This window comes from Triticum dicoccoides, chromosome 5B (genome assembly GCF_002162155.2).
Source record: "Triticum dicoccoides isolate Atlit2015 ecotype Zavitan chromosome 5B, WEW_v2.0, whole genome shotgun sequence".
In the NCBI taxonomy this organism is placed as follows: domain Eukaryota; kingdom Viridiplantae; phylum Streptophyta; class Magnoliopsida; order Poales; family Poaceae; genus Triticum; species Triticum dicoccoides.
Genome location: NC_041389.1, coordinates 362,056,126 through 362,074,522, shown reverse-complemented (window position 1 = coordinate 362,074,522; position 18,397 = coordinate 362,056,126). Strand labels below are relative to the sequence as shown.

Sequence of the window (18,397 nt, the reverse complement as noted above, 5' to 3'; positions counted from 1 at the left end):
TACTAGCAAAGATGTCAATCCTGCACATTCAGCTTCACGTGCATAGTCTCAGTCTAATCTTATATAGTTGATTTACAGCAGTTCAATGAAGAAGTATAGCCTTACTAATATTTTACAGCATGAATGAAACCTAAATCAACAATTGTAGAAGTGCTTGATAGTTGTGCTCACTTCTATGAAACTGAAAATGCTTTTCAGATGCTTTGTGTCAATATTATCACTGTGGCCTGCGTTGATGAAAAAGTTGATAATTTGCCTACGAGTTGAGTCAAATATATTACTATGAGTGCAGACTGAAACAATTGTAGAAGTGCTTGATAGTTGTGCTCACTTCTATGAAACTGAAAATGCTTTTCAGATGCTTTGTGTCAATATTATCACTGTGGCCTGCGTTGATGAAAAAGTTGATAATTTGCCTACGAGTTGAGTCAAATATATTACTATGAGTGCAGACTGAAACAAATCATCTGTCTAGCTAAGCTACCTAAAAAATAATGGTTATTTATTAATAGGCAGAGCACTTATTTTGATCTTTCTCATGATATTTTACCATTGCATTTTTCCCCAGGGGATCATGTTGAACCAATACTTGACTTGGTTAACCCTCAGCATGAGTAAGATTCCATACTAAACAATTGGACATGCAGATCTGATAGTTCTTTGTTCCTGAGGAATACACCAGTTCTTTCGCCCTCCATTTTTTCATATATGTTTCTGTCAATTTATAGAGGCCCTTGGGGTGCACGGTCTCCAATACCAGAAAATAATGCCATTGCAATTAGCAAACAGGTCAGTACTTCATATTTGCATACTTTCACACTGTTTGAAGAAAGCAACCAGCACACCAGCCTCTTATGTGCAATCTGTCCTCATTCTTCTTGTAGAATGCTTGATTCCTTATTTGGTTCCGTTGGATATTGATTTTCTCCACTACGCTTCTTTCAAACAGGATGGATCTCTTTTCGCGGCAGCGGGTGATGCATGTGCTTATTGCTGGGATGTGGTATGTATTTTCTTGAGGTAAAACATCACATTTAGAAGTCCTGAATTAATTAAAATGAAATATGCCTCTGCCTAAGAATCATTTAAGTCACAAGCTTCCATATCCATAGTATTAATGGTCTATGTGACTGCTTGAGGAGGTGTCTGACAATAGTTCCGATCATGTCTGCTTGTCTCAGGAAAGTGGAAAGTGTAAAATGACCTTTAAGGGGCATACTGACTATTTGCATAGTATCGCAGTTCGTGAGGCAAACCACCAGGTTAGCATATTATTTTAGTACTGTAACATTATCTTATGAAAACCTGCTAGATTTTGCCATAGCTTTTAATGGACAAACTTGTGCTTTTTTTCAGGTGGTAACTGGATCAGAGGATGGGACAGCCCGTATCTGGGGTGAGCAATCCTCTCAATTCGAGAAAGTTTTTGTATTTGTTTTTTGTTTAAATATGGCTTATCTGTGCTCTTCCAGTTCCTAGTGGTATTGGCAGCAATATCTGCGTCTCTAGTTCGTTCAAAGAAGAAACACGCAGCATGCTATAGCAATCTCTGCTCCTATTAGTTTTACTTCTCTGGCCATAAGACTGACGCAACATGCTAACAAAATTTATCATATAAGTTCAACTTTGGCAGGCTTTTATTCTGTTATCATGCTTATTCATGCTCTTTGTGGACACTCCAGATTGCAGAAGTGGGAAGTGTACGCAGACGATACGTCCAGTACAGAACAAGAAATTTGAGGGCTCGTGGGTCGGTTGCATTGCCATTGATGCGAGTGAAAGTTGGCTGGTATTGGGCACATTTAGCTTATATAGATACCAAGTGTTTGTTAGTTTTAGCCAAGTTTTTTGCTATACGTTATGTAGCTTACTTTTTTTTTGGGTTGTACTATTCCCAGGCTTGTGGTACTTCTTGTGGTATATCAGTTTGGAGTCTTCTTTCAAATGAGTGCATCTTTAACGCAGATTGTGGTGCTCCTGTTCAAGATTTGTTGTTTGACAAAAATCAAGTAAGTGCTGATCTGTACATGTTCATTTGTTTCCTCCCTGCCCAAGTAAGACCTTCAGTTAGCTGGCTAGGTTGGAATAAAACTTGAAAATAGAACAGTTTTTATAATGCTCATAACTATGAGTTTTATAGAAGAACACTTCTTCCTTTTTTTCACCGATTCAAAATATAAATAGGACAGTAACTAAAACCCATAACTTAACCGAGAACACGTTTAGTAAAAATGGTCAATGGACCTTCCTTTTTGTTCAATAAATTGGTCAATGACTCAGTGTAACTCATGATTCAGATGGCCACTAAACTAGTCCAGTAAACTGGTAAGGTTGCTCGATGCTCATTGTTAGAAATAACTACTATTTAGTTTGAAGATGGATAAGAAACATCCACTATAGTAATGCCTCGTAAACTGGTAAGGTTATCCAGTGCTCATTAATAGAAATTGCTCATCACTAGTTTGTAGATAGGCAGGAAATGATCAGTGTATGGTGAACTTCCAAGGTTACTCAATGCCCATCATTAGACGCGGTTCGTCATTGGCTTAAAGGTGGACAGACAATAATATTAGAGACATATGCCTGCCTTTACTGAGTTTAGCAAGCACTATGGCTATAACAAACTAGACACCCACATATCCAATTACTTCAATCATTTCCATGCATCTGATATGATTAAGGCGAACAACAATTCCTGCTGGTGTATGTTTTATCACAGAAGACTGTTTGAAATTTATCACTAAAGACACCAGTAGCCTTTTCCAAGCATTTGAGATTTGGTTGACTGCCAAACCAAGACCAAGTAGCTCTCAAGCAGTTGCATAATACAAACTTTGCAGGTCAGAAAAAATGTTAGTGGATCTCCTCTCGAGATCCACCACACACAAGTGCAGAAAGTATGCAATAAAATGGCGACTTGTCTTTAATGCTCTTTAGTCTGTGGCTGGCAAATTATAATTTGCAATGTTGCTGGATGATGTGCGGTTTCAGTACTACTAGGTGTGAGGAGGAGGAGGTTAGCCTTGATGGTCAGGTGGTACCTCGGAAGGACACCTTTCGGTATTTGGGGTCAATGCTGCAGGAGGATGGGGGTATTGATGAAGATGTGAACCATCGGATCAAAGCCGGATGGATGAAGTGGCGCCAAGCTTCTGGCATTCTCTGTGACAAGAGAGTGCCACAAAAGCTAAAAGGCAAGTTCTACAGGACGGCGGTTCGACCCGCAATGTTGTATGGCGCTGAGTGTTGGCCGACTAAAAGGCGACATGTTCAACAGTTAGGTGTGGCGGAGATGCGTATGTTGAGATGGATGTGTGGCCACACGAGGAAGGATCGAGTCCGGAATGATGATATACGAGATAGAGTTGGGGTAGCACCAATTGGAGAGAAGCTTGTCCAACATCGTCTGAGATGGTTTGGGCATATCCAGCGCAGGCCTCCAGAAGCTCCAGTGCATAGCGGATGGCTAAAGCGTGCGGAGAATGTCAAGAGAGGGCGGGGTAGACCGAATTTGACATGGGAGGAGTCCGTTAAGAGAGACCTGAAGGATTGGGGTATCACCGAAGAGCTAGCTATGGACAGGGGTGCATGGAAGCTTGCTATCCATGTGCCAGAGCCATGAGTTGGTTGCGAGATCTTATGGGTTTCACCTCTAGCCTACCCCAACTTGCTTGGGACTAAAGGCTTTGTTGTTGTTGTTGTTGTTGTTTAATGTTGCTGGATGAGAGAATTGAAATGAGAATATAAGGACGACACTTCAAATAGAGATAAAATAGTCCGTATCTTCTTCCAAGAAATACCCCATTGTTTTCACCTTTCTTTTATTGGAGATTACCAGACTATTTATGTGAAAAGGGGTGATGAGTAATATAAACACAAAGTGGCATGCATGGTTTATCTCAACTCTTTTGCTTCCAATAGGATGCTAACCGTTTCGGCATTTTTCCTTTTCATCCATGTCCACTCAGATTTTAGCGGTTGGCGCTGAACCTGCGCTCTCCCGTTTCACGATCAACGGGGTTGTTGTTTCGCAAATAAAGTGCGCTCCTCCGTCGGCATTTTCCGTCTCCATGCATTCATCTGGGGTATGTATCCATGTCCTTTTTGGTGCTCATTCGAGACCACTTCTTGGATCTGCATCATCTCCCAATATCTGGGGCTGGAACTTGTGTTCTCACTCGCTATCCAATGCCGTTACAGATGGCAGCTGTTGCTGGGCATGGAGGTCTGGTGGATGTCATCTCTGGATTCGGGAGCCATCTTTGCGCGTTTCGTTGCCGTGGCCTGGATAGGTAATCAGTTACCGAGTGCTGATGAAGCGTTACTGTGCAATTTCCATTTGCCACTCCCACATTAGTCAGTGGAGCGCGAAACTGTATTTCTTTTCCCCCCTCACTGTTGTAATACTTGTTTCAGTTCAGTCTGCGGAATGATTTCCTGACAAGGATAGATTCTTTGTAAATGTCCTTGTTCTAGATATTCTGTTGGAGGTTTCAATACAATCCGTCTCAATCTGTTTCACGTATGTTCATTTTTGGAGTTAGCTAGAAAGAAAGAGCTACTCCTGCAACTCTTACTGCTCGATAAATTTGGTTTCTGAGATTAAAATAGCTCTTGGTAACTTCAAATTGTCAACAAGAACAACAGAAAGATGCAATTGCCACCAAATTGTGTGCTCAGTTAGTCAACACCAAGCTGAGTAATACAACTTCGCTTACATACATTAAACAAAGAACCAAGTTATAGGCGTACAGCCCAGGTTTACATGTAGTCGCTACCAACCAGCGACTAATACAACTCCTCTTACATCAAGAAGACAGACATACTTACAGTACAGGCTTACACACCGTTGAAGTCGACTGATTTTGGAGTTCCACCACCACTCAGGCACACTATTTACACCTTCAACCCATCACCCATGGAACCAACGGGTGTGCCAGAAATACCCATTTCTGGCAAATATGTACACTAAAACCCTTCCTATATATACACGAAGGCGTGGCGTGGACCGCGGAGAGAAAGATATCACCAGCAAGGCTTCCAAATACGAGTGGTTCTAAGAATTCCATCATTTCATCCTCCTACTCCACAAAGCAGATATCAGGAGCTTTCTTTACCTACCACCACCTATTCGTCGAACTGCACGCTAGGTAGAAGAACTTACAACCTGGGCAGCAGCCACCCAAAGGTCCAGCCAAGGAGCAACCCCGCGCCGACGATGCCTACGCCAACTGCAAACATGATGGCCTTGCAGAAGCCACCTTCCTTGCTCTGCCTCCTGCCTTTCTTCTTTGCCCTGCCTTTCCGCCCCTCTTCTGGCTCCGCCTTCTCCTCCTTCATCACCGTCCAGGGAAGCTCCGGGAACATGGCTGCTATCTGATGCTCTTTCAGCCTGAGCTGGAGGCATATGTTCTCCAGTTGCAGCATTTTCAGCCACTGCTTACACGCAAAGAGGTGCGAGGCCTGACGAAACAATAGCTTGACGACATGGTCTTTCTCATCATGAGCATTCTTGGCAGCCACCTCGGCTTCCCTAGCCCGTGTCTGCGAATGGCGAAGAGCGTCCAGTAGCTGGGCCCTCTCGGCGTCTTTCTGATTCTGATATGTGGGCTTGCTGCCTGGTGTATGATCACCACTACTATATGAATCCTGCGTGCCCCTGCATTTCAAATGTAATGTAATGATATAAATAAATGCACAGAAATCTGGAAGAAGCTTGGATGAAGGAAAGGGCACCTGAGGTATTTCCAGGAATAACATAATAACAATATACAAAAGAGGCATAAAAAGGACATCAGTGGACATGATGCCAAGTTACATTAAAATTAAATTCAGTCAACTTTTACCCGGGTGCATTTGACTCTTATCCATAATAAGTTTTTTGTTCTTGTCGCAAAATTACCGAAAACAAGTTAACTGGCTTGCAATTTTGATTATGACAACGCGCAAAGGACTGACATTAATTGACTACCATATACAGGCTGGAACTAAATTAACAGGCTGTTCCTTCAATTTCAGCCTAAGTAGTATTGGGTGTAATATGTAGACAATGGAGCTATAAAAGACTCCTTGTAGTGAAAAACTACATAAAAAAAAGAAAGTATGAATAGCGTGCAAATCTATACAAAGGCAGGTTCCTAGTTGTAGTTTTGATGGTTATGAAACAAGACAAATGAAAACACATACCCATGTGCATCATTTTTGTGAGACTGTTGCCAGCCTCCACCGTCAGATGAATTCGTCTCATTGGTGCTTGAGAGGCTATAGCTGCACATCATAGTGTCGTGTGGTTGCGGCCGCGACTCTTTACCAGAAGAAGATAATGAATTCCCACAGCCATCCTTGTTTTCATGACCGTTCAATTTTGCCCCATGAATACGCACTATCTGAGTGGGTTTTGGCAGATCATTGTTCTCAATGTGCTGCATTGCTCTTTCTGCAACAAGCGAAGCCAGTCCTTCCTCATCAGCTACTTGCCACCAGGGCTGACACTTCCTCTCTTGTTCCCAAGGTGGATCCATCTCATAGCATGCCTTCTTTGGTTTCTTTGGAAACAAAGGATCAAAAGTTTTGAAGTCCATAACCTCTTTATCCTCATGAAGGAAGTCATTCGGATTTCCTCTGCATTTGAGACTCGTTTGAGGGCACCCTTCGCAAGGTGCTTCAGATGTTTGCTTCATAAAAGCCGTCGAAACCATCCATGGCAGCTCAGAAGGGCACTCACTCTTCTTTGTGTTTATGTCGTCAAGCGTAGAGATTGGCGAGAAACTGTCCACTTTCTTGGCAGTGGCTTCTCCGCCCATGTAATTCAGATGGTCACCAGAAAGCACCTTGTGGCACCCGAAATTGGGCTGCAGCTGAAGAAACCAGGCATCTATCGGCTGATTGGAGTTCATCGGGTTCCAGTTCAAATGCATGAAATTCGGGATGTGGCAGTCTCGCGGACTGGTGGGGTTCCCGCTGTTTGCTTCATGCTGTTGCATTGTCGGTGGACAGCAGGCCAATTTTGGAGCTCTCTTTGCATCCTCCTGAAACAAGCAGCGGTTGGCAGCCCGTTGCCAAGCAGCTCTCGCTTCTGCCGCCGCCATCAGTCTCGCATGTCAAAAGTCTGCCTGCACATCAGCAAGTTGACCATCAGCATTAGCTCATACTTTTTGTTTCAAAGTGAAAATAGTAGTGTATCAGCAAAACGTTCTCCCTTTAAGAGATGAGAGCCACAACGCAGCTCACAAACATTCCCAAAAATCATCTGATGAGCTCTAGCTTATGATGTAAACCATTCACGAACGTCCCCAGTGAACCGCTTCGCGTCGAAATTAATTTAGATGCCAGATATAGGACAGTGCTACGCTGTAAATGATAGTAGTACCATCTATCCGAGTATGCTGCTTCCCCAAAGGCCCAAAGGAAGCAACCATTACTATTTCCATCCATCGCCCAAGAAGAAAGTAACCGTTGCTACTAATTCCAGTGGGAGTGACTTTGGAAGGGAAGTACGAGTAGTAGTAAAAGACTACGCAAGTATCGCCGCCGACAGACCCCCGACCCCGACCCCTATCAAGGAAGCAGAGGAATCATGGCGACTGGATCTGGCCCACTGAACAGATCGGATTGACGCATCTTTTCAACCCCAAACCTCGACTCCATCAAATGATGGCATGACATGGACCAAGAAAATTTTCAGGCGAGCGTGCTTGACCTGGATCGGCAAGAAATGGAGCCGGGACGAGTGAGCCCCACCCACGGGATGAAGATTCTGAGCCAGGCGCTTGGAAACTTGAGCGGCGAAGAGGAAGACGCTGATCCCTGCGGCCGGCTACGAGCTAGTAGGTGAGATGAGTGGATCAACAAGTCCTAATAAATGGAGAAGGGGGGAGAAGAGCGGAGACTGCGGGCAGGGGATGGGATCGGAGCTCCCTTGCGTTGCGTTGCTTGTCTGCCTGCTCCCTCCGGAGAATGACGTGAAAGCAAAGCAAGGGGAACAATCAGACGCAAAGACAGATATTTTAGTTACTTATTATTGTTACTACTGGTGAAATGAAATTAAAAAGAAAGAATTTTTCTCGTCATTTCTTGTTAGGCGCGCGCGCGCCTCTTCTTACCTTGGCTGGCTGGCCGGCCGACTGACAGCGCCGTGCTTCCGAAGGCCGGATTTCCGCTGCCGGTCTGTTCGTCCTCCCCGTCCGTCTTTGACTACGATTTTATTCCGCGGTTTTCCGTTCCTGGGGGCGAGCGAGGGGGGAATGGGACTGGGACTGGGACTGGGAGGATCCGTGCCGTCTCGCGGCCTCCTCGATCTCGATGGGAATCTGTGGAATCCTATCCATAGGTTTCTCTCTCCAGCTCTCTTTTGGAGTACTACTACTATTATTATTTTAATTTGCTGCTGTTTTCTGCTTGGAGTGGTGTGAGGGGTGGGGTAGGCAGGGGGCGGTGTGTGTGGGGACGTGTGTGCCCCGCTGATGCCGCCACATCACCTTCCACCTGAGCCAGGTGTGTGACTCACCCCGCCAACCAAAACAATTCATTTTACGAATGCATTCCAGCAGTAGAAGGTATGCTTCTTTCACGTTTTAATTCTTCAAAATTCCTATGCAAATCCTTTGAATCAAATGAGCCTTTAGGATTATTTATGAATATGTTTGTATGCTCTATCTTGAAGAAAAATAATTCATCCCCTCAAGGTTCTTCTTTTTTTTTAGAAAAGGAGGATGACCCCCGGCCTCTGCATCTGGAAGATGCATACGGCCACTTTATTGATTATTCTCGAGGACCATACAAAGTATTACACCAATGTGCCTGAATCCACCATCTTGGCAACATATGCCACTACTCCTATCCAATATGATGAAGGGGTGCTAGCCGGGCCACTACCCAGACCACTCACGTAAACCTAACATCAAAAGCCGGAAGCCGAAACACATTCGGAAGCCCCAGCCGAGCCACATATCGGGTCTGGGGCATAATCCGGTCAGACGCACTCGTGTGTCGTCGCCGCCATCTTCCATAGGTCCGTCTTCAGATCAAATTGAGGCTTCTACCATGTCTGGCCACTCCGTCATCGACGCCACCATGACGCCAAACAGCAACCTCCTCCTGCGCGAGTCCATCTCCGTGCATCGGACGTCGAGCCTCCACAGCGCCATGCTGCCGACATCCGCCGCCATCAATGTGTGAGATGGAGCACCGCTCCACCATCCCCCCAGCCTACACTTACTCCAAAAACGACGCCCCCAGGAGAACCGGAACGCGTCGGAGGAAAAGCGGAGGCTTGGGCGAAGAAGGGCACGCCGTCGGCAGCTGTCACCGACCCCAAACAGCGCCCGCCACCACCCAGCCCTCAAGGCGGCGCCTTCAAGAAGGTCGCGGCGCCAAAGACGCCGCCGCCGCCCACCGGAGTTAGGTTTTCACCCGAGAAGCTAGGTGGTGGGGAGGGGAAGGGCAGACCTTGACAGACGTCTCCATGAAGAAATCGGCGCCCGCGGGCATCGTCGTCGTCGCGGCCGGCCGGAGCCGACCCGGGTTTCCCCCGATCTGGATCCCGACCACCAAAATCGCCCGCATCCCATAGGCAGGCCATCCAGCACACCCAGGGACCTTCGCAGGAGAAGTGCACCGAGCAGGGAAGAAGGCCAACAGCCAGATTTGGCGCCGCCAGCCGCCAAGGCAGCCACGCGAGGCCCCAGGCCACCGGAGATCCGTCGGCCACCCGACCAGATCGCCGGCACCACGCCCACCCCACTGCCCGCCGCAGGAGACAGGGAGCCTCGCCAGGGGCCGCCGCCTGGATCCAAGACCCTCCGATGCAGATCGGAGCGGAGCCGGCCCCGCCGCCGCAGTCCCAGACCACGCCCCAGGCATGGCCCGGCGCCAGCCTCGTGCGGCGGCGAGGAGAAGATGGAGAGAGGGAGGTTACGCCGGCGGGAGGGGAATCACCCCCCGAGACGCCCGCTAGGGGCGGCGCGGGGGCGGGGGGAGGGAAAAAAGAATCTACCTATGCGAGGAACTCCTTAACTCCTTGATTGGAAGAATGCGACTGCCCCCTCAAGGTTCTTCTATGGATTTCTTGTGTTATGTTATGGATTTATTTATTTTAAAACACGGTCTCTTGTGGCCTGATTCACTAAAAAAAAAAGATACTCCCTATTGCTCTTGTATTTCTTTAAAGAGGGAGTAGACATTATGCTTTTGTATTTCTTTACAGAGGGAGTAGAAGAGAGTTGCCCGACTAATTAACGAAAAACCAGGTGAAAACATTATTTGATGTTAATCCTCTAGCTGTTCTGGGGTGCTGGCCCTATGGGGTCTTAGCACGACGACTTCCCGACTGTCTACTACAACAAGTTGTGCCCGGCTCCGGCGATGGAGGGGTGATGACGGCGGCGCGCCTTCGGCTCGCTTCGGTGCTTCTAGTCGTCGCTAGGTGGTCTACGATTCTGGTTGTAATTTTTATTTCTGGTCTTCGTTGTACTGCCATGATTGAAGATGAATAGATTGAAAGTTTTTCTGGAAAAAAAGAGCACGTGACATTATGATGTCATCTTCTTCCAATTCTTTTGTTTTAGAAATCCTGCAAATCAAAGTAGCCCGTACGGATTTCTGTTGTTCAAACAAGTCGTGTGACTCAAGACAACATCTATGTCCACAGTTGCCAACAATGTAAAACTCAGCAAAGTCTTCACAAGATTTCCATTCTATAAACAGCATCCATGGCTTTTCACAGCAAGAACATATATATATATATATATATAACAAAAGGTAAAGCCATCCACACGTAAACATAAACAACGGCAAAGACGAGAGTAAAACTGTACAGTGCGCAATCAAGAACACCCACACCACACGTAAAGCCATTCTTCTCCCCGCTCAACGCGCTTAATTTCTTCAGAGGACTGCCGCTTTTGCCCGATCTCTCGCCAACAATCAAGAGATTTGATCGTTTCGTGGCACAGTCCGCCCAAGCCATGCACGGCACCCTGCACGCGAAGCAAAAGCTCAGCAAGCAAGCAAATGAAACCACACGAGTCAGCAGTTTCTGCACAGATATTTTCGTTTCCGAAGCCGTCCAAGCGTACATCTCGAATGGACTGAACAGAGCAAATCTTTGGCTTGCCACAGGCTGTGCGTTTTCCTGTTACGTGCAAGGCTTTTAGAGAGACAACGTGCAAAAGCTTTGCACAGCTTCCCATCTGGCAGCAGAGAAGCGAACAAGTGTACACGGGTTAGGCATGGAAGTTGCCTCGTATGTATTGGGCTGTGAGCTGCAGCCTGCATGCTCTATTGGGCATGTAGCAGCCGCTGGTTTTACCTAACGACAGTACATAGATAGATCCAGCAGCTGTTGGTCCACGACTGGGACGTAGGCGCGTGAATCCAATTCACCACCACGTGCTGCAGCGACCAGCTGCCCGCGAGACGAAAGGGGGCGGCAGAAACTTCTACTGTGCTGCTGTGAAAGGCGTGGGTTTTTGTTACGTGGGTCAGTATGATTCTACCAAGTCATGGATGGTGACCGGTTCATGTCTTCAGAGAAGCTGCGCCTCCTTGGCTATGTGTCCATATATGCCTTGTCAGAAGTCAGAACTGAAGTTTTACCGATCAAAGCAAAGACAAGGGTCAACTTCAGACATGCGTCACCATGTGCAAGATGTGAAGCAAATAGCCCAGATTGTGTTATCTAATGGTACTAGGTACTCCCATATTATCGCTGAGTTGCTCCGAATTAACATCATATATTATTGGGCACATCGCGCCGAAATGATGTGCCAATAAGGAGGAGCAGGGTCAGGGGCAGCATATAATTGCTGACGAAGATGAGAGAGAGACAGGTGGAGGTGGAACCCAGTTTTTCTTTTCTTTTTAGGGAAGTTTGATCCAGGTCTGATGGTTCATACTTCACACTGTCAAAAGGTGAACGGGCCGCTGTTACCAGTGGACATCTTTCTAGGAGTAAAGATTATGGAGTATAAAATAGAGCTTCTTTGCAGGAGTAAAGATTATGGTGTATAAAGTATACAATAGAGCTGTACCTTCCACTTCCATTAGAAGCCAAGATCAAAAGAAGGGCAGTCATCTATCAAATCCTGGATCGTGGGATCTCTACATGTACGAGAAGGGCCACTGTCATATTTGGGGTCCTCTGCTGTGTTATTTGCACCGAGCTGCAGACGCACAATGGCACAAGTCAAATGACTAACATAGTAATAGTATGTGCAAGAAATTTTTGATGACGTAAAACTAAAACTAGAACTTCCATAGCCTGATCTGATGAGAATGAAACTGCAGATGTGGGCACACAATATTTTGACAGTAAGCTGAAGCAGTAACTTCCTCAAATTCAGTGTTAAAACTTTCCTCCTCTCAGGGAAAATTTCGACAGCATAGGGTGCAAACCTGATCTGCAGTTCCGATTTTGTCTTCTCGCAAGTTTGGCATGCTAGTGACATTCGAAATTGGCGCAGAACCTGTCAAGTACAGACCAGTATGGCAGAATTTGTCGTTTAGTCTCGGTGGCACTGGCACAGACGCTTTGTAAGATGTATAAGCTGGTCTCGGTGCGAATAAAATCACTGAAGCAAACTTACCTGTACCATTACAGTTTACAGTGTTAAGATTGCCTGACGATTCTAGTTTCTGCTCGTTTGCATTGCACATCTCAGATCCTGGGAGATCTATCAATTCCAAGTCCAAAGCATCAAAAGCTGGTGGTTTCCTACAGAAACATCATTAGTGTCAATATTCACTTGTTATTCTATTTGTCATGTTGGAGCCTCACTATAAGGCAATATTCTAGGATTTAAACATGAAACAAAGCATTAACATCTTACATGATGGCCTGATGATTGTAAGTTGGATAAGCATTCCCTGATAATTCATTCCTATTATGAGTGATTGCTGAGTTCTTTGCATGTGCAGTATCCAGCTTCAAGCAAGATTGCACTGATGTACGGAGCTGGGTAGCAAAGTGAGACAATCCAGCTGGGGGCTTCATGATAGATAGTATTTGGGAAGCTATAGATCAAAATGACGTTATTGTTATTAATATAAAAACACATGAATATACATGAATTGGAGTAGTTGTGCAAACACATCAATATACATGAATTGGAGCAGTTGTGCAAGCCATCCAAGTTGATACCACAAGGATCAAGCAGGCACCTTCCGAAAAAATAGTTCCTTCAGAATGAGCATCCTACTTTGCCTTTAAGTACTTGTTTCTAAATTATGACGTTCGGAACTTTGATTGTCAATTAGTCTTATCATAATAAGCAAGAACAAGTTGAGGAAAATGTGCATAACTGAAGAATAAACCATGGCTGTTCCAAATTTTAATGCTTGTAATGTTTACAGAATCATGTGTCTAAATTTACTGTTTACCTATCAAGCGAATTAAAGGAAACAAGGAAGAACCATTTTCCATACATCACAACTCTGAAACAGTTGCTTCACGGTGCTATGTAACTGAACACTTCACGAGTTCATGGTGGAAGCAATCGAACATCCTGAACTGTTAATTGACAACTATATCAAACTAATTTGGAGTTGGTACTGTGGAGTTACTCAAACCCACCTTAGCTGAGCATTAGTCTCGAATAACAAACCCTACTTGTTCACCATTAACTTTGGCGTTAGATGTTATGTACGGAATATAACACAATGCCAGTTGTAATCTGTTTCATAAACAGTAACCAGTTACTGTTTTACATGTTAAAATATACTCCCTCCGTCCAAAAATACTTGTCATCAAAATTGATAAAAGGGGATGCATCTAGACGTATTTTAGTTCTAGATACATCTGTTTTTGTCCATTTTGATGACAAGTATTTTCGGACGGAGGAAGTAAGTGTTACACTCTTTGTATAACTGCCATATTTGAGGTGCGTATCCATGATTCTTGGCTAGTCCAAGGAATAGCAGTAAATTGCCTCTCAAAAGTCCACCGTCCTTGTGGCATTCACCACAGGTGCATAACAAACTAACCTATTTTTCTTCCTATTTGTCTTGCCTGGAAGGAACTATGCAAAGATATATTTAAGCTAGCAGTTCAGTAAAGGGTACAAACCAGTCCGTAAAGAATCATCAGCGTTGCCAAATGTTGATTTTCCAACCTCTCTCCTGACAAAACTAGTGGGACACACTGATTTGCCATCCTGAAGACCTGCAAATTGTGGAGAAACATGGTTATTTTTGCATTCAAACACCAGCCAGTAGTAGAGCTAGGATGAAAGTATGAGCATCAAGTCCAAGTACCACAAAATTTTAGTGGATCATCCATTCTATTAAGAGTTGATTTGTCAACTTCTGGCCGGTTATAGCTGGTAGAAAATCCTGATTTACCCCTCTGGATATCTGCAAAATCTGGAACCCATCAGCAGTCTCACTCTCACTACATAAAAGTATACAAGAAGCTGCAGAAGTAGTAATGGTGCGTAAAATTAATCCCAAGTACCATCGAATTTATGTGGATCATCCATGCCACTAAATGTTGATTTTCCCAGGTCATTAAATGTTGGTTTGCCAACTTCTGGCCGGTTATAGCTGGTAGAAAATCCTGATGTACCCCTCTGGGTGTCTGCAAAACCTGGAAACCACCAGCAGTCTCAGTCTCACTACAGAAAAGTATACAAGAAGCTGCAGAAATAGTAACAATGTGTAAAATTAATCCCAAGTACCATCAAGTTTATGTGGATCATCCATGCCACCAAATGTTGATTTTCCCAGGTCATTAAATGTTGATTTGCCAACTTCTAGCCGGCTATAGCCGGTAGAAAATTCTGATGTGCCCCTCTGGTTATCTGCAAAATCTGGAAACCACCAGCAGTCTCACTACATAAAAATATATAAGCAACTAAAAAGTATTAGAAATAGTGTGTAAAATTAAGCCCAGGTACCATTGAATTTATGTTGATTATCGATGTCACTAGATGTTGACCCTGGGTCTGTTCTTCTGTAACCAACAGTGCAATCTGGTTTATCCCTCTGGAGATCCGTAAATACTGGAAACAAACAGTGGCTTTACTACATTAAGATATACATGCAGCAGAAGATAGAACAAACCGATTATTAAGTTAAGCTCAGCTACCATGAAAGTTAAGTGGATCGCCCATGTTACTACATGCTGATTTTCCAACCAGTGGATTGTTAGAGTCAGTAGTGCTTCTTGTTTTACTCTTCCGATGATCTGCTAATTGTGGAGACAGATGAATGATTGCAAATAGAATATGTGGTAAGCAGGAAGACACATCTAATGTTCGTGTAACCATGGAACTTGAGTGGACTAACAAACTTTGGAGATTTACTTTTGTCATCCTTCTTTTCACGCGTATTCTCTCCACTCTTAGGCACTGTGTGACTTGAAGCCTCCCCAGCAGCATGTTTATGTTCTACATCTGCATACAAATTAGCAAACTAATAAGAAATCTCACATGTTACAGAACAAAAAAGTATGTTTTTAGAACTCACCTATTTGCAGATGGAGAATTATAAGGGGAAAGCTGGATACAAATGAGTGTCCTTAAGCACGAACAAAACTAACCTTTCATTTTATTTCTGAGCTCAGTGACTTCGATAATATAATTAGGAAACTGACATCTCTTTCCACATTCAATAGATTCACCTGAATTGAAAAATCGGGTGCCAAGCATTCCACCTTCTTCATCCAGTAAAAGAATCTGAAAATACAGTTAATACAGCTATAACACCTTGTACAGTCATCACAGCATTTGATTTGATATAATCTAACATCATCTCCTCTGTAAAGCTATCATAAAATACCAACCTCAAATTAGCATGTCCATTAAGAGCTGAGCTATAGTTGCTAACCTGCTTTACATTTGGACCAGCTTGCACAAGCCTTATAACACCATCATGAAACTTCTTTGCCTTCTGAAATAGTTGGGCAGTGTATAAGACACTCCATTCTATTTCTACAAAAGGATGCACATTCCATATAAGCCTCGATATATAATAAAAATAATACATTACATGTTCAAAGCACAAGCATCGTTTATATAAGAGGCTACACATTAACCTTTGAAACTTGAGTCTGCTGAACCCATAAGGCTCCCTGTGCTGCCAGCAGCTGCAATTTCACTCTTTCCAAGCTCTGGCTTGTTAAAACTAGAAGTGGCTTCTGATTTACTCTCGTCAAAACCTACAAATTGCTGAGAGAAATGAGGTTCTCACTATGATATGTTGAAAGGATGTGTAACTTCAAGTTAAGGATGGCAATTTTATCCATGGACATGGATATCCATGGATATCCGATCCGAATGGATAGGGTTTGGATATGCTTTTGTGTCTATGGGTGGCGCCCAAACCCGACCCGATTGTTCGTGGGTAGGGCATGGATATAATCTTGTACCCATGGATATACCCAAACCCGGCCCGATAGAATGACTTAATGGAAAAAATTCTGCTACCCCTGCCCCATGTTCACATCTCCCACGGAAATTTTACACCTTTTTATCTAAAACATGCATAAGAAATTACACAATCCCCATTGTAACTTTTATAAGTTGAGAGTCAATCCCCTCCGAAACATACTCCAACACCCCTTTCCTTATTTTTATCTCCTTCTTAAATGACTCGTCATTCTCATCTGTTAGAAAAATACTAAATGATCTTAGGTTGTTACTGGATGTTGATTTACCATAAGTGAACCCTAGCCTGCCACGAGGTGAAGAATGGAAGAGTTTATGTTAATATTGTGTCAAGTCTTATTTATATGTCTCGAGAGGACCCAATGGATATCCAGTGGATATGGATATCCATCGGATTTGGACATGGACATCATTTTTCACCCATGGATTTTTTTATGGGCGGGCAAAGACTGTCTTCATGGATATGGATATGGATTTGAAACTGTTCAACCCGATCCAAACCCGACCCATTGCCATCCTTACTTCAAGTCCACCTACAATGGAACTTCTGTGGACTGATGAATTTCAGGGAACTTGTTGTGCCAATTCCCATTTTGCTATTCGCATTCTCGACTCTCTTCGGTCTTGTTTGCACCATGGATTCTTCTGAAGATTTAGGTTCTCCACCTTCATATTTATCAATGCAGAAACACATCCTTCCAGTGACAGCAAAGAAAATGTTCTCTAGGAATTATTCTCTAACTCGCAACAAGAAGTCAGAAAGTCTAAGGAGGCAAACATGCATATTCGGCACAGAAGTCTGTACTAGATACCAACCTTTGTTTAGATTTGTGGCCTCGCCGATCTCAATCAGATAGCCAGGAAAACTGCATTTCTTGCCGCTTTCCACACACTCCCCTGACTTGAGGTGCCTGGTCCCCAGTACTTGGCCCTCTTCATCCAGCAACACGATCTGAAACATTTCAATTCACACGATGATTCATGACATTTTATCACCCGAAATAAACTGACCACATGCCAATCAGCCTATGGTTACTAACTAGCATCTCCGAGCTTTGATATACGAATGGAGAACACTTATCAGAGATGTGCATTGCATCATACTCCCTCCGTTCCAAAATATAAAGTTAGTACAAAGTTGAGTCATCTATTTTGGTACGGAGGGAGTACCTGCTTGGAGTACAACCCAGATTGAACGAGCTTCACGAAGCCGTCGTGATACCTCTTAGCCTTCTGCGAAACCTGGGTGGTGTACATCGCGCTCCACTCTGCAAACAAAAGCGCAACCTACATGTTCAACCCTCAGGCGGAGCCAGCTTGTTCAGCCTCCACAGGACATACGTAGAACAGGTGACGCGCAAACCTTGGGACGTCGAACCGGCAGGCCTGGCACAGCCAGAGCCCGCGGCTTCAGTCTTGCCGGCGCCGCTCTTGGGTGGGTTCACGAACGCGCGGGGAGCGCAGGTGCTGGCCGCGCTGTGACGCGCCCTGGCGCCGCCGCGGTAGGCGGTCCTGGGAGCGGCGGGCTCGGAGGGCCTTCCGGGGCGGGCGGTGGTGGGGACGCGCTGGGCCTCGCCGACGTCGACGAGGTGGCAGGGGAACTCGACGGAGGCGCCCTCGGACACGGACTCGCCGGCGCGGAGGGACCTGGCGTCGATGGTGACGCCGGCGTCGTCGAGGAGGACGAGGCGGCGGGAGTCCGGGCGGAGGAGGAGGACCCCGTCGTGGTAGGCCTTGCGCTTCTGCCTCAGCTGCGTGGTGTACGTCGCCGCCCACCGCTGCGGCTCCGGGTCCATGGCGGACAGGCGGAGTGGGGGATCGGAGAAACTCGACGGGAATTCAAAATTGGAAACGGAGAGAAGAGAAGAAGAGGGAAGCAGCGGGGCTGAAATGGTAAAGCACTGAAGCTCAGCCCAGCCCAGCCCAAGACGAATTTTGTGCCAAAAGACGGATCACACGGCCATTGTTCAGGCTACTTTCAGTAGAGATTCAATTGTCTCAAAGAAAAAAGAGTA

The 18,397-nt window shown here is 45.1% G+C and overlaps 3 protein-coding genes across 9 annotated transcripts in view; 1 reads left to right on the top strand and 2 right to left on the bottom strand.

Moving 5' to 3' along the window:
• Positions 1–4,525, top strand: part of LOC119309070 (THO complex subunit 6-like) — a 7,058-nt gene extending 2,533 nt beyond the window's left edge. Inside the window, exons 4-12 of the mRNA XM_037585164.1 lie at positions 569–614; positions 729–789; positions 950–1,003; positions 1,182–1,262; positions 1,357–1,396; positions 1,683–1,789; positions 1,899–2,009; positions 3,969–4,085; positions 4,201–4,525. Of these exons, the coding sequence (XP_037441061.1) occupies positions 569–614; positions 729–789; positions 950–1,003; positions 1,182–1,262; positions 1,357–1,396; positions 1,683–1,789; positions 1,899–2,009; positions 3,969–4,085; positions 4,201–4,296 (713 nt within the window). The 3' untranslated portion in view covers positions 4,297–4,525. The remainder of the gene's footprint in view (positions 1–568; positions 615–728; positions 790–949; positions 1,004–1,181; positions 1,263–1,356; positions 1,397–1,682; positions 1,790–1,898; positions 2,010–3,968; positions 4,086–4,200) is intronic.
• Positions 4,526–4,696: 171 nt separating this feature from the next.
• Positions 4,697–8,294, bottom strand: LOC119309067. 4 transcript variants are annotated; one of them, XM_037585161.1, is made up of 4 exons: positions 8,103–8,293; positions 7,700–7,940; positions 6,187–7,112; positions 4,697–5,659 (listed from the first exon to the last, which is right to left on the bottom strand). In XM_037585161.1, the coding sequence occupies exons 3-4, from the start codon at positions 7,086–7,088 to the stop codon at positions 5,161–5,163; spliced, it is 1,401 nt and encodes a 466-aa protein (XP_037441058.1). In that variant the 5' UTR covers positions 7,089–7,112; positions 7,700–7,940; positions 8,103–8,293; the 3' UTR covers positions 4,697–5,160. The 4 variants fall into 4 exon arrangements, with proteins under 4 accessions (XP_037441058.1, XP_037441059.1, XP_037441060.1 ...); XM_037585162.1 differs by lacking the exon at positions 7,700–7,940 and having other exon boundaries at positions 8,103–8,294; XM_037585163.1 differs by lacking the exon at positions 8,103–8,293 and having other exon boundaries at positions 6,187–7,108; positions 7,700–7,990.
• A 2,383-nt stretch (positions 8,295–10,677) lies between these two features.
• LOC119309059 lies at positions 10,678–18,222 on the bottom strand. 4 transcript variants are annotated; one of them, XM_037585153.1, is made up of 19 exons: positions 17,746–18,222; positions 17,553–17,650; positions 17,199–17,334; positions 16,920–17,048; positions 16,031–16,153; positions 15,823–15,926; positions 15,536–15,671; positions 15,300–15,389; positions 15,083–15,184; positions 14,892–14,996; positions 14,673–14,804; positions 14,450–14,581; positions 14,251–14,349; positions 14,063–14,158; positions 12,828–13,011; positions 12,585–12,712; positions 12,394–12,464; positions 12,030–12,161; positions 10,678–10,976 (listed from the first exon to the last, which is right to left on the bottom strand). In XM_037585153.1, the coding sequence occupies exons 1-18, from the start codon at positions 18,176–18,178 to the stop codon at positions 12,042–12,044; spliced, it is 2,418 nt and encodes an 805-aa protein (XP_037441050.1). In that variant the 5' UTR covers positions 18,179–18,222; the 3' UTR covers positions 10,678–10,976; positions 12,030–12,041. The 4 variants fall into 4 exon arrangements, with proteins under 4 accessions (XP_037441050.1, XP_037441051.1, XP_037441052.1 ...); XM_037585154.1 differs by having other exon boundaries at positions 15,083–15,181; XM_037585155.1 differs by having other exon boundaries at positions 15,823–15,920.
• Positions 18,223–18,397: the final 175 nt, after the last annotated feature.